We start from the raw sequence: 14,891 nt of genomic DNA, 5'->3' as shown, positions 1-14,891 counted from the left end.
TCCTAGAGCCCCTCCGTTCTGCCACTGCATTCTTGACTTTGACTTTCCAAATTTTCAAATATATCTTGCAATGTTGCCTTGAGGTACACGAGGTACAGAAATATGAACTACGAATGGTTTTCAATCTGATTACGTACCATGAATGGAACATGAAGAACATCCCCACCATAAAGAGTAGTCAAAAACAGTTAATTTTTGTTGCCGTGTCTCACAATAGTTAGATTCAGGGGATTGAGTTTCTATATAATCATATGTAGCCCACTCAATAGTTTTGACATGTATATCCAGTCATTGGTTACTAAAATTTGAACATTTAAGTATGCTTGATTAACTTATGAAATTAAGTTCAGTAGAACTATTTGAATGAATAAATTGAATGAGGACATTGTACATTCAATTATCTAACTTGTGCTCCTGGTGGGGAGCATTGCTAAGCATCGTGAAATTTTAGGTGAACACTAAATGGTTCTCTGACTGTTTAAATCAGTAGTCAAGGGATTATGCACAACATAGATCCAAATTTCCAATTTGTGCCTCTACTGGGCCACACTTCCCAGCAATACAAAATTACCTGTTATAATTCCTGAAGGATTAAATGGAAGCAAAAAGGATTATAATAAACTTAAGCTACTTTGCATAGATTTTATTTAGGAATCCAAATGACAAGTTGATTCTATTGCTCTCCAATATAGAATTACTGTGCAGCTCGTTCTGTGTTCCAATTGTCATAATTTTACAACATACGAAACAGGAGCAGATGCAGGCTGTTCGACCACTTAAGCCTGCGCCACCAAGCAGTAAGATCATGGATGATCTGCACATGTTGAGATCCACATTTCCCGTCTCCCCCTAACAACCTTAGATTGCACTGGGGGCCCGAACAGTGCTCCAAGTAAAACTGGTGCTACAAAATATGTTTTTCCCTCATGTTGAAGTAGATTTGTTTGGTGTTGCTGCTTTAGATGTTAACCTTGGTGCAATGGTCAAACCCTTGCCTCCAAATTAGAACATTGTGTGTTCAAGCTGCATTCTAGATTTGAGCAGATAATCAAGACAAACTCTTTTTACTTCTGCTGTGAGTACTAGCATTCAGATGAAATGTTAAAGCAATACCCCGCCTCCTCTCAGTTGTGATATGGAACTCCTCTCAGTTGGACATAAAAGATCCCATGGCATTCTTTGAAGAAAAGCAAAGGACTACAGATACCCCTCACAGACATCATTATGCCTGTTTAATTGGTTAGAAATCTCATTGCTATTTAAAGGAGCCTACTTTGTCAAATTGGCTTCAAAATAGTTCATCAACTATCAAGTAGCTTTAATCACAAGCTCTAAAAAGGCTCTTTTTAACCTGAAAATTATTTCACCTACTTCTTTACTAATTCTTTTGCTTGTTTTGGTCATTGATGTATTGTTAGCAAACTGTACATCTGTACTCCCATGGAACCCTCACACATTCTGTCTGGACTTCCCAAATTGTGGGTAATCACTGAGATCCAAATTATTCAGTTTTATTGGTGTAACAAGTAAGCTTACATTAATACTGCAATGAAGTTACTGTGAAAATCCCCTAGTCGCCATTCTCCAGTGCCTGTTCAGGTACACTGAGGGAGAATTTAACATGGCCAGTACTTAGCTAACCAGTATTTCTTTTGGACTGTGAGAGGAAATTGGAGCACTGGGAGTAAACCCTCACAAACATGAGAGAACGTGCTATACAAGTTTCAGCTTCCAATATCACCATATTATGCATAGATGGCATTCTACGTTACAAATGTGCTACAAGTATATCACCAATATACATGGAATCTTTCACAAGAATATCTATGACCCTGGCAGTGGCTCATTTTACACCAATCTACAAAGCCACCATTATCATCTTAAGAGCCAGGAAGATTAGATGGCAATCTGCTAGGCACAAACGTTACCTACTATGGCTGCTTACCTCATTGAGGAATCAATGGAGAAGACGTGAAGAACAATATTACAAGGTACACCTGGCTAGAAGAGTTTTAGTGGACCAGATTATCAGCACCCTGAAACAAAGTTTTGGAAGCCCCAAACCATGGGGGAAGTGTTGCAGCACAAGCTATCCAAGCTGTCCAGCTGTTGCCTGCTGAGTCAATCACCTGCTCAGCCATGCATGGGGCAGACAGGAGAATGGGCAGTAGCCAGCAGCAAATGATGACATCAGTCAGGCAACTGAAGACTTGTTTGCCCAGGAAACTGGTTACGCCTTTAATCTGCAGAAAATAGTTGAATAATGATATAGTTATTTAAGCTTTTGAACTAACCGTGAGCATCAGACAACTGCAGTGTATTCATGCCCTCACCAATAAAGCATTATTGTCCACGTTGAATTGGTGCAGTGCCGAAGAAAGCCATTTGGCCCAAACTGGCTGCAGCAGCCTATCAAGTTCTCAAATTCCATAACTATCACTGCAGCCTTATTCTGAGTTCATTTCATCCTAAAATAACTTTTTACACATTGGAGTTCAAGTTAATATTCACACTAGCTCTGTACAATGCATATGTGATCACTGTGCTTAGCCCTGATGCTTCTCCTTTACCCAAAATGTGTATATGTGCCTTCTACTTGCTAACTCTGTGCTGCTTACAAGTGGTTACCTGGTGGGAGGAAGAAGTGAGTTGGATGTCTGCTACATTTCATCAACTGCCTGTAGAAATGAAAGCTACTGAGTATCCTGATAGATCAGGCAATAGTTCTTCAGGGTTTTGCTGTCTAAACAAGTATGTCTTGTGACACATCCACAGTTAGTTGATAGTCCATTGAATCAGGTTTTTGGTTGACATAGATGTGGCTTCTTCCAAGAATTAGTGTTTATTCAGTCAATTACAGACATAAACCTATTGGAACTTGCAAAGACTTGGCTGCCTAGAAGGCTCATTGAAAAGTGGTATTTCAGTAGGCTTAGACTTGATGAACAATCCACTTGTGCACTATTTGAACATTGTAGAAGCAATTTCAGTTTAAAAAAAGGAATAAAAGCAAATTGCTGGAAAATTTCAGTAAGTGGATAAAAAGGAATTCAATTTGAATTCACTACTTGTTTGGCACTAAAAAGAGGTGGAAATATGATTTTTCTTTTAGATTTGTTCATGGGATGTGTGCGCCACTGGCTAAGCCAGCATTATTGCCCGTCCCTAATTGTTCTTCAGAAGGTGTGATGTGCTGCCTTGAACCTTTGCAGTCCATATACTGTAGGAACACCCACAGTGCTTTTCAGAAGTTCCAGGACTTTGACCCAGCAATAGTGAAGGAATGCCTATTTGTTGCCTAGTCAGGATGGTGCCTCGCTTGCAGGGAAACTTGCAGGTGGTGTTGTTCCCATGCATTTGCTTTTTTTGTCCTTCTAGTTGTTTGAGGTGGTGGACTTGGGAGGTGCTGTCTACGGAATCTTCATGGATTGCTGCAGTGAATCTTGTAAATGGTACATACAGCCGCCAATGTTCGTCGGTGGTGGAGGGAGTGAATATTTGTGAATGCAGTGTCAGTAAAGTTTGTCTTGAATGATGTTGAACTTCTTGGGTGTTGTTGGAGCTGCACTCATCGACGCAAGTGGGGAATATTTCATCACACTCTCGACTTGTGCCTTGTAGAGATGGTGGACAGACTTTAGGGTGTAGCAAAATAAAATGGCAAGCAAACAAGTCGAGGTCATGTTGTCAGATTGTGTGAAGGTATTCCAGTGTAGAGGAAACTGCTTGTGAGCAGCAAATACAGTATACGAAACTGAAAGAAGTACAGTTGAAAGAAGCGTATTTGCCTGCTTTGGGCCCTTGGATAGTTAGAGGGAAGGTGCAAAAGCAGGGATAAAGCCCCTGTAATTTCGCAGGAAGAAGATGGATGTTAGGGATGATAGAGGATTGGACCAGGGTGTCACAGAGGAATTAGTCTCTTTAGCACGCTGACAGAGAAGGGAGGAGAAGATGTATGTGGTGGTGGCATCATGCTGGAAGTGACAGAAATTATGGAATATGGTCCATTGAATGTGGAACTGGTGGGGTGGAAAGTGAGTACAAGGGGAACTCTGTTTTTGTTCTGGGAGGAAAGGAAAGTGCAGTAAATGGGCCGGACAGGGTCAAGGGTCCTATTAACTACGGCGAGGAGAAAGGAAACCATGTCAGAAGCACCAGTGTGGAAAGTAGCGTATTCACTTTAGTATTCCAGTGAAGCCCAATGCAAGCTTGACGAACAGCACTTCATCTTTTGATTAGGCACTTTTTAGCAATTTGGGATGCTGCTGGGGGCATTCATGATGCTGCTGGAGTCCCCACGTGAAAGGAGTAGGGAAATTGTTGCAGTCCTTTGCCACAATGTACAGTAGTTGGTAGGTGCTGGGTTAAGTTGAAAAAAAATAATTTTTCCCTTATATTCTAAGTTTGCTGTTAATGAAAACTTCAAATGTAACCTGCCCACCTGTTTTTTTAATTTGACTATTCATATTTAACAGGAAAATCTGTCATGGTAAGTTTAAGGAAAATATCTGGGTTGCTAACAGAAATATTTTAATAGTAATTCTGTGGTTAATAATTACAAGGCAGTTTCTTTGTCAGTTGCTGAGAGAAATGTTTGTTTATGGTCTCCATTTTATCTGACCTAAGCATTAAAGCAATTTGGCAATTGGAGTGTTTGATATTAGTTTAATATCTTTTGCCAGTGTGTCAGTTTGTTCTTTTCCATTTGATTAACAATATGATAATATGAAACCTAATTTGCAGCTTTGGTCTGTCAAAAGAAAAGTAAACCAAGATTTTGATGTGTTAACAATTGATAATGCACATGAAGGAGCACTAAAAGCATAATTTGGAGGTATGATATGTAATGTTTGATCCAATAGTGCAGGAACATTCTGTGCTGAATAGTTATTGCCAGTTCAGAGTAAAGAATGTAAGGATATGCAAAGAAAATTCAAAAATGTAGATTCATAGAAAAGAAAACTAACATATTGAGTAAGTTTTCATCTTGATTACGTGGCTGTTTGTAAAGACACTTGTCACTTGTTTAGAGAAAACGCAACTCGTTTATTTACAGGTAAAAACTATACAGAGGCTTATAGCCACAAGGCTGCAATCAGTTCCTGAGATGACTCTTGAGGACAGAAGCCCATGCTCCCTTATTGGTTTCCTGCTGTCATGTGACCTTTACTTTGTCCCTTTAAGGATCAATCTGCAATCATCACGAAGGTGATAGTGAAATGAGGCATTGATTGTTATAAAATTCATCCAATTATTATTCCATTGATTTCAATTGATTCTTTAATGACTGAGCCACCAGATTAGAGGCTGAATGGTTAAAATTAAAATTCATCATGTTTGAGGCTGATGTTCGTATCAAAAGAAATGTTTTTGTGCATAATTTATGAATAATTGCCTTTCTTTTCTCTCAGATGCATCACTCAGATTTGAAAGGTGAAAAACATCTGCAGGTATATAAATTGTTTTGTGATCCTTTGAGTGAAATGGCAGCAATGATTAAACAATGTCAGAACTGAAATGATAATTGTTTAACTCAGAAACTCCATTGTTTGGTCGGAGGTCTAGAAATCATGCATGCACTTAGGAGCAAGCAAGAGCTGTAGGTTCTTCCAAGTTGTAAGAAGAACCTAGAACTCTTGCTTGCTCCTAAGTGGTGGCACAGTGGTTAGCACTGCTGCCTCACTGTGGGTGACCTGTGTTCAATTCTTGACTTGGGTCAATCACTGTCTATTTGGAATTTGCAGATTCTCCCCTCCATGTGCTCTGATTTCCTCCCACAGTTCAAAGATGTACAGGCTGGTGGATTGATCCTGCTAAATTTTCCTTCAATGTACCTGAACAAGTGCCGGAGTGTGGCGACTAGGGGATTTTCACAATAACTTCATTGTAATGTGAATGTAAACCTACTTGTGACTAATAAATACATTTTTTTAGCTTTTTAACATGAACCAGTCACAGATTTGCCACAATTAAATAATCCAAATCCCTTTTTATCACATGGTCTTTTGAGATTTTTACTGCTGGGTATTGAAGTTGTAATTATTTCCATTTTCCTAAGAAAACTGTACATATACATCTCTTTATAGTTCCACTCAGCGTAGTCTTTTGTAGTTGTTGATATCTGATGTCTTTATTAAACTAAACTTTGCCCTCCTAAATTAAGATTCAAATGAGGACCATTTTAATATCCTAATAAAGAATCCAGTTCAATGCCTTGTCTGTCTTTAATATGAATCAGGTATTGTCTCTCAGGTTTGCTTTGGGAATTCTGTACATATTTTTGTGTGCATTAACTTCTTGATAAATCTTAGATCAAAATCATTTATTCCATTAAAAATGCTACGCCTTTTTAAATCTTTCCTAAAATAGAATGGTGAGAAATGGAAGGAAGGCCTTTGTAAAGAATGTGAATGCCGCGATTCACAGGTGACCTGTTATAAGCGCTCCTGCCCTCTCTGCCCAGTTGGGACTCTTGCTGTTGAAGTGAAAGGAGAATGTTGCCTTGAATGCCAACCAGGTTTGTGTCTATCTGCCATTTATCTAAGAGTGGCTGGAGAAAAATAAGAGAGTCCGGAGAATTTTGCATTATGTAACTTGTGTTTTTAATTAATTTTTAAACATATCAGAAAAGATGGTTGCAACCTGACTACAGATTATAGTTCTAACACCCTGGCTGTCCATATTATTTATAAATAACCTCATTTCCTTTTTACGTTTGATTAAAAATTCTGCTGGTAGAAGTCTGTGTGTGTCTATGCGTGCCTGTGCAAGGCTGACTATGTGCGTGTCTGAGCACCCAAACATGCACTTGTGTGTATATGTATTATATATAAATAAATAAATCTAAATCAAAGCTGCAGCTGTCAAGATGGAAGCAGAATTATCTGGAATTGCAGTATGAGTTTCATGATCATGCTATCCTGTTACAAACAAGAAGACCTACGTTTAGTGTGTTTAGTTACTTTTTAAAAGAATCATTCACTTGCTAAGTAATTGTCATTATTTACATTAACATTTTACATAAATACACCTATTTTACAGGAAGTGAAATCAAAGTTGATCAATATGGTGTTAGACCAATGCTGGGAATTAAATTTATAGAAGCAGGGTAGTGATGTCTGTAGTGGAATCAAAATACTGTGGATGCTGGAAATCTGAAACAAATGCAGAAAATGCTGAAAAGCTCAGCAGGTCTGGCAGCATCTGTGGAGAGAGAAACAGAGTTAATGTTTTGAGAGAGTCAAATGGACTTGAAACATTAACTCTGTTTCTCTCTCCACAGAGCCTGCCAGACCTAATGATGCATATACTTATGTTGTTCAGTAGGTTTCAGTTTAATAACTGGGCATGTTAACTGACTGAAATTATATATTACTGTCATCATTTTACAAGTAAATGTGAAGTTTATGTGACAGAATAAAAGAGCAGATTCAAACTGCCATTTTTCTGACAGATTTGTGATATAGTTTGTATGCACAGTTGTATTTTGTTTGCAATTAATGTATATAGATCTAAAAAAGAGATGCACACCTCAAGTTCCTGCTAGAGTAACCCTCGGGAGTCAGATTCCGTGGAATACCGCAGAACAGCCTTAAGTTGCTCTGCTGCCTTTGTTTTAGAATTATTTAGAATACCTGTAGTGCAATGAGGCAATTTGGCTCATCGAGTTTGCACTGGCAATCTCACCCAGGCCCTATCCCCATAACTCCACATATTTAATCCGCTAATCCCTCTAATGTAAGCATCCCTGGTCATTGAGGGTCAATTTAGTACGGCCAATCAACCTAACTTGCACATCTTTGGACTGTGGAAGGAAACAGAACACGTCAAGGAAACCCATGCAGACGTAGGGAGAATGTGCAAACTCCATACAGTCAGTGACCCAATTGGGAAATCGAACCCAGGTCCCTGGAGCTCTGAGGCTCTGCATCTCCCTTTTCCACCAAGACTGGCTCAGGATACATCCACTCAAAAGTGGGCAATGTATTTAAATGCCTTACAAATGCTTACACAAATATGTTGTATGATGCAAGCTCCAGTGTCCTGCCCTATTGTACTGCACGCACAATACAACCTCAGCATCCAGCTGTGGATAACAGAGGAACCTTTTAAAACTTGAACACAAGTAGACCTGTTCATTTTGGAAATTGGCCAAATCAGAGGGGCAGTTTTACAATGGTTGAAGCAGTTGGTTGTTGTAATGGCTGGTCAGAAACCTGAATCATTTCAACTTGAATTCAATAATGTAGAACATAAAATGGTATTACGTCGGGGCATCTTGCATGTTTGTGTAAACGGTTTGCAACTTCACCCACCAGAAGAATGTTTTGGGAATTGACCAGAAATCTGTTGGGCGCTTGCTCTACTCCCAAATTTGTGAACCCAGTGGTGAACCCCATATTATGATCACAAATTTGTAAAATTAACCCCCTGTGTGAATAGCATTTACTTATTTTCAACATTTTAAAGTATTTTAATAGCTGTCAAAATCTTCTTGCTGCCTTATTGCAAAATTAATCACTTTTGACTTCTTGATATCCTATTGAAGCTACCTTGCCCTCCCCCTTGTCCATAATAAACCCGCTGATGTGTTCTTATTAATCTGAGAAAAGGGACCTCTCCATCCTTGCCATTTGGTTTCTCATTCAGCAACCTACCCTAAATGCACGAGACAATAAGGTTGGAAAGATCACAAGAAGACAATTCAAATTCTCACTATTCCTCTACTCGCGCAATATCTTTGTAGAGGCATAAACCAGTGAAGCTTTAGCACCAGCTTGACACAAGGCTTCTCGCTGGGACTAGCACAGCTGCAAACAGTTTTCTTCCAGTGAAATCTTGAGCATTCACTTCATACTTCTCACCCAACTCACATTTCTCCCCGACACACCCAGAAATCACATCTAAACTCAGCTCTGACGAAGGTACACCCAGGCTCAAAGTTGGCTCCGTTCTCCCTTTACTGATGCTGTCAGATCTGTTGAAAATTTTCAGCATTTTTTTGCCTCTGAACTCACTGTTTCTACAACTGCAAAGCAATTAGTTTACTAAACTTTTAAACATTACCTGGTAGTATCTCAGCTAAACTGGTCATTTTACTGAGTTCCATAACTAATTATTCAGTTAACTACTGTCCCATTAGCATTGCTGATTTTCTTCTCATCTTAAAAATCATTGTCTTCTTTTTCTGACTCACACTGAACACACCCTGTCTCTTCTGCATCTGTGTCACTGGATCAGGGAAAGACTCTCTGCTGGCTGGAGTTATACGTGGCACATAGGAAGATGGTTGTGGAAGGTCAGCTTTCTTGGCTGCAGGACATTTGGAGTCCCTCAGGGTAGTGTCCTAGGTGTAACCATCTTCAGCTGCTTCACCAATGACCTTCCCTCCATCATAAGGGCAGAAGTGTGCATGTTGGCGGATGATTGCACAATGTTCAGCACTATTCATGACTCCTCAGACACTGAAGCAGTCCATGTTCAAATACAACAAAATTTGGACAACATGCAGGCTTGGGCTGACAAATGGCAAGTAACATTCATGCTACACAAATACCAGGCAATGACCATCACCAATATGAGACACTCTATCTATAGCCCTTTGTCATTCAATGATGTCACCATCACTGAATCCCCCACTGTTGACATCCTTGGGGTTACCATCGACCAGGAACTCAACTGGACTTGCCACATAAAGACAGTGACTATCAGAGCGGATCAGAGGCCAGGGATACTGCAGCAAGTAACTCACTTCCTGATTCCCAAAAGCTCGTCCACCATCTACAAGTCAGGAGTGTGATGGAATACTCCCCATTTGCCAGGGTAGGTGCAGCTCCAACAACACTCAAAAAGCTTGACACCATCCAGGACAAAGCAGCCTTTTTAATTGGCATCTCATTCACAAATATCCACTCCCTCCACCATCAATGATTAGTTGCAGCAATGTGTACTATCTACCAGAACCCATGACCATTTCCACCTAGAAAGACAAAGATATCAGATACATGGGAACACCACCACCTGCAAGTTTCCCTCCAAACCACTCACAATCCTGACTTGGAAATGTATGGTGCTCCTTCGCAATCACAGGGTCAAAATCCTGATGGCCTTGTGGGTCAACCTGCAGCACCTGGGCTGCAGCGTTTCAAGAAGACAGTTCACCACTACTTTCTCAAGGGCAACTAGGGCAATAAATGCTGGCCTAGTCAGTGATGTCCATGTCCGACAAATGAAATGAAAAGCTGTCACAGCTTTTTCTATTGTTATTCTATTTTCTCAACCACTGAAATTCCAACCCTCTTTAATCGATCTCCTTCACTTCAGTGCTTGTAAAACTTCATTAAAACTGTATATATACAAACAAACCCAAAAGACCTGAAACCTATCAGTGACAAATCTATCCAAGCACCAAGGTTCACTAACAAAAATCTAAATGAAACTGAATGTGTTTTTCCCTTTTTTAACGTTCAAATATCTAGAGTAATTCAGGTTAAAATTATTGTTCATAACACTGGAAAGAAGCTGTGAGTGTCACATTGCCATGGAGATGAGTGGAGCTAAGTGGGATTCTTTGCTTTGAGTATCTCTGTGAATTCAATTAGGATACAGCTAGCATGCAAGGTTGCTTAATGTTTGGAAAAGTAGCTTAAGAGAGTGTGTCAGTTTTTGGCCTTGTGGAGCTTGCAACTCCTTGGAAGCTGAGAGATAAAGCCGGACCTGATTTAAAGTTGAGCAAATCCTAGATCTAGACAGCCCTATGCTGTGGGACTCTTGTGGCCATTGTGATCAAGGTCCAAATTTCAACCAAGGTAGAGAAGTGGATGGTGGCCTGATGAAGACAAAGGGGGCCAGTGTGGAAGGAGAGCCATGTGGGAAAGGGGTGGTGATAGGGCAAATGCTCACAATGGCAGGCAGAGAGGAAAGGTGGGTGAAGAAGACAAACAATTGAAGGCGGAGGGAAACTGGACTCTAAGAAATCTGTGAGAAAAGGTCACATCCATGGGGGTTAAAGGGATCATAGAATACTTACAGTGCAGAAGGAGGCTATTTGGCCTATCAAGTCTGTACTGACTCTCTAAAACAGCATCTCACCAAGGCCCACCCTATCCCAGTAACGCCATGCATTTACCATGGCTAATCCTCTCACCTACACATCGTTGGACACTTAGGGATAATTTAAGCCAATTCACCGAAAATCTTTGAACTGTGGGGGGAAACCCACATTGACATGGGAGTGTGGGAGAGGAGGTGAGGAGCGCAAACTCCATACAATCACCCAAGGTTCGAATCAAACCCAGGTCCCTGGCACTGTGAGGCAGCAGTGCTAACCAGTGTGGTACCATGCCCGCCATATCGATACTACATTGTTTACTGAAAGGGATTACACAAAGACTCCATATGCAGTGGGTAAAAACTGTTCCCAAAGCATTGTTCTTATCTCCTGTTGAAATTGCTGCATTAGTGATTGGATGCCTTTAAACTTGTTGGCAAGATTTCCCAATCTTGAGAGAATTGCTTGAGATTATTCATCTACAACAATGATATCATGAGGCAGAGGCTCTGGAGTGGAGAAGGAGGGGGAAGAATCCCATCTATGCGGATATTGAATCACAGATGCAGATGTGGATAGTATTCATAAAACCTGCACTGTTTGCATCAAGAGCAATGGTTTGTATGCATTTATTAAATAACCATTTGGTCAAAATGAAAGCCTCTTCTATATTGTCTGAAGAATAAATGGAGGAAACAACATGTCTGTGGGGATAGTTTGTAGTCCATGAAAGATTAGTTAATATTTTACTTTATTATTTACTTCATAGTTCAGTGTCATGCTGATTGCCTGACCTGCACGCACACTCCTGATCATTGTGACATCTGCTATGATAAGAACAAATTCTTGCAGAACGGCCGCTGTTTACAGAACTGTGACCCTGGATTCTACACAGAAGGTGGACTATGTATAGGTATGTGATAAATTCATCTGTGCTTCTGCTTATTTTGAAATTTGCCCTTGCAACACTGACAATACCAGAGGGTGTTTGGGCATCTGGTACGTTGAGTGATTTTATGCTGAATGAAATCTTTATCAAAGTGAGCAAACTTTTTTATGGGCATCTCCTTCACCCAGTGGGTGGTGAATGTGTTCCAACACAGAAAGTAGTTGAGGCCAGAAATGTTGTCTGATTTTGAAAAGAAATTAGATATAGCCCTTGGGGCTAAAGGGATCAAGGGAAATGGGGAGAAGGGGAATCAGGATATTGAGTTCGATGATTAGCCACAATCAAAATGAATGGTAGAGCAAGCTCGAAGGGTCAAATGGCCAACTGCTTCTAATTTTCTATGTTTCTATTGGGAATGTAATAGTTTAAAATTAAATGTTATGAATTCACAGAGCTGTATGCAGAACATTTGCTAACTTGGTTATCACATCATGTGTATAATAAGCGAGTATTCATGGTGAAGGCAATTGTTAAGATAATAGTTAAATTACTGCACTAATAGAGTCTATTGGAAGACTATCATTCTGGATTATTAAATCTCCCTTTTCCATCTGTTAGGAAATGGGAACGTATCTTGTACTTGCACTTATATCTGCTTCTGCTCTTGTTTTCATCAAATCTGACAGATGCCTTAGTCCATTAAGCTCTACCTTTTTCATCAAAGTCAGTTGGAAAGTGATTCACTGCGAATGTATCCATAAACACGCTTGTCAAGAAAATAAATTTATCTCAATAGCTTACAAAAATGTCTTAACTTTGATTATCAGCAACTTTGCCAAAAAAGTCCCCATTTCAGGAATTTTTTCTCAGAAGGAATAATTGCAAACTTCATAACATTTGAGTGTAGCCAGTAAATGTTGAAATATTTCAAGGCTCTATTGAGTATGTATATGTGCTGGAGGACTGAAAAATAGACAGTGTAGTATGCATTTTTAAAAGGGTAGATGGAGCTAATTGAGTAGCTATAATCCTGTTCTTTTAAAAACTATGGTAAGAAAAATATTACTGTATTTTGTTAAGCATGAAATTACAACACAATGATAAAGAGAAAGAGACTGTCACATTTGACTAATCTCATAGAATTTTTTTTGAAATAACAGACTTGGTAGGTGGAAGTAAAAACAGAAAATGCCAGATAAATTGAGCAGATGTGGTAGCATCTGTGGAGAGAGAAACAGAGTTAACGTTTTTGCATTCATATAGCTCTCTACCAAACAAAAGATGAAAAAATGAAGAGGTCTTGTCGCACAGTGGGTAGGGCCCCTGCCTTTGAGCCAGAAGCTCAGTGTTTGAGCCTTAATCCAAGGAAGGTGCATTCATAATATGACAACAGGTTGATTATCAACCTCCAAATCCATCTGTATACCTATGATGGGTGGTAAGATTAGGAGAGACTCCTGGTCAACCATGCTTAATGTGAAGTGGAGCTCCTCAAGCTATAGCCTCTGGATTCAGGGTAGTAACCTCTGCTTGTGCTCTATCTACCTCAAGTGCCTCTCAGTGTGGGAAGAGAATCAAGGAGAAGATGATGATGGAAGATTGCAGTGGATGTAGTGTATGTGAACTTTAGGAATTTCTTTGACAGAGAACCTCATGGATAATTGAAGATTAATCATCTGAAAATATCTAATGATGCCAAAATATGGTTGTTCATTCTTTAGAAGACCATAGTAAGCTACTAACTGATGTTGAAAATGATGGAGTGATAGAATTCTAATGACAGTAAATATGATGTGATACATCACAGTAAATTAGCAGTGGCAAGTATATTCTGAATAATAATAAAAGTTGATGCTGTGGAAGGGCAGATGGATACTGATATTTGAGTACAGTACACCAGACGTTAAAGGCAACAGTACAGCTTGATAAAGTCATAAGGAAGCTACTGGGATATGAGAAAATTCAGATGTGAAGGAAGATTTGAAAAATTAGATGCCTTTTTTGTTGGAACAATGTAAGCCATGGGGCAAAAAGATAGAAGTTTAAAATTATGAATTAGAGCAAAGTAGATAGTAAGGGATTTCTTGCAAGAGGCCATGGATAAGATATTAAGGCCTAATTTTCCCCTTTCGCCTGCCATGGGAATTGTAGCAAGCGAGATCGAAGATTCAGTGGACCATTCAAAGATCTGTTGAGCTTGGGTGGGAATTTTCGGTATTGGGGCACTCGCAGCCGGAGAATCCTGACTTAATTGTATGAAATTTAGAACAAAGAACAAGAGAAATTTCATTACAGAGAGTTATCAGGTTGTGGAATTCACTTTTAAGGTTAGCCGTTCAAAATTAGTTTCAATAGCTAATGAAAGCAAAGGCATTGAAAGTATATGATGTGTTTCATGTATTTGATCAGGTGTATTTTCTTGTATGAAGAGTAAATACCTTCACAAACTATTTTTATATATTTGAATTCTGTAAGAAAAAGGAATTAATCACACACAATTTATTTCCATTTCTTGTATAATTCCAGAGTTAATTATTCAACCTAATGAGAAAGGTGAGCTACATCTATAAGAAAACCAGAAGTGATAATTATAATAAGAAACCTTGAGCACCACAATATAGAAGAGCAATCCTTCACACTCAAGCATTACAAGGGATGATTCTTCCCTTTGTCACTTCTAGCAGGGAAAAACAATTATGGGGTGTGTAACACAGAAATTGCAGCTATTTAATTAAGAATACATTTATATTGAGCAACTGTCTGGCCTGATGAAATAATTCTGTATCAAATTGGAGAGATTTCCAGCATTAGTAAGGTGTTAAGTGATAGGGAAGGTTTAGGTAGCGGAAGAAATGGTTTGGTTGGGTTCTTTCACAGGATATTGCATGATATAGTGTAGAAGGAGGCCATTTGACTCATCATGCTGGTGCCTACCCTTTGACAGAAGCATTC

At 39.4% G+C, this 14,891-nt stretch overlaps 1 protein-coding gene across 2 annotated transcripts in view; it reads left to right on the top strand.

The window, feature by feature from the left end:
* Positions 1-14,891, top strand: part of fras1 (Fraser extracellular matrix complex subunit 1) — a 473,019-nt gene that overhangs the window by 195,165 nt on the left and 262,963 nt on the right. For both annotated transcript variants that reach the window (XM_080191292.1, XM_080191285.1), the window contains exons 11-13: positions 5,412-5,450; positions 6,370-6,517; positions 11,820-11,963. In XM_080191292.1, the coding sequence (XP_080047418.1) occupies positions 5,412-5,450; positions 6,370-6,517; positions 11,820-11,963 (331 nt within the window). The remainder of the gene's footprint in view (positions 1-5,411; positions 5,451-6,369; positions 6,518-11,819; positions 11,964-14,891) is intronic.

This window comes from Carcharhinus amblyrhynchos, chromosome 1, assembly GCF_965287045.1.
Source record: "Carcharhinus amblyrhynchos chromosome 1, sCarAmb.v2.hapA, whole genome shotgun sequence".
Taxonomy (NCBI): domain Eukaryota; kingdom Metazoa; phylum Chordata; class Chondrichthyes; order Carcharhiniformes; family Carcharhinidae; genus Carcharhinus; species Carcharhinus amblyrhynchos.
This window is presented reverse-complemented; position numbering and strand designations above follow the sequence as displayed.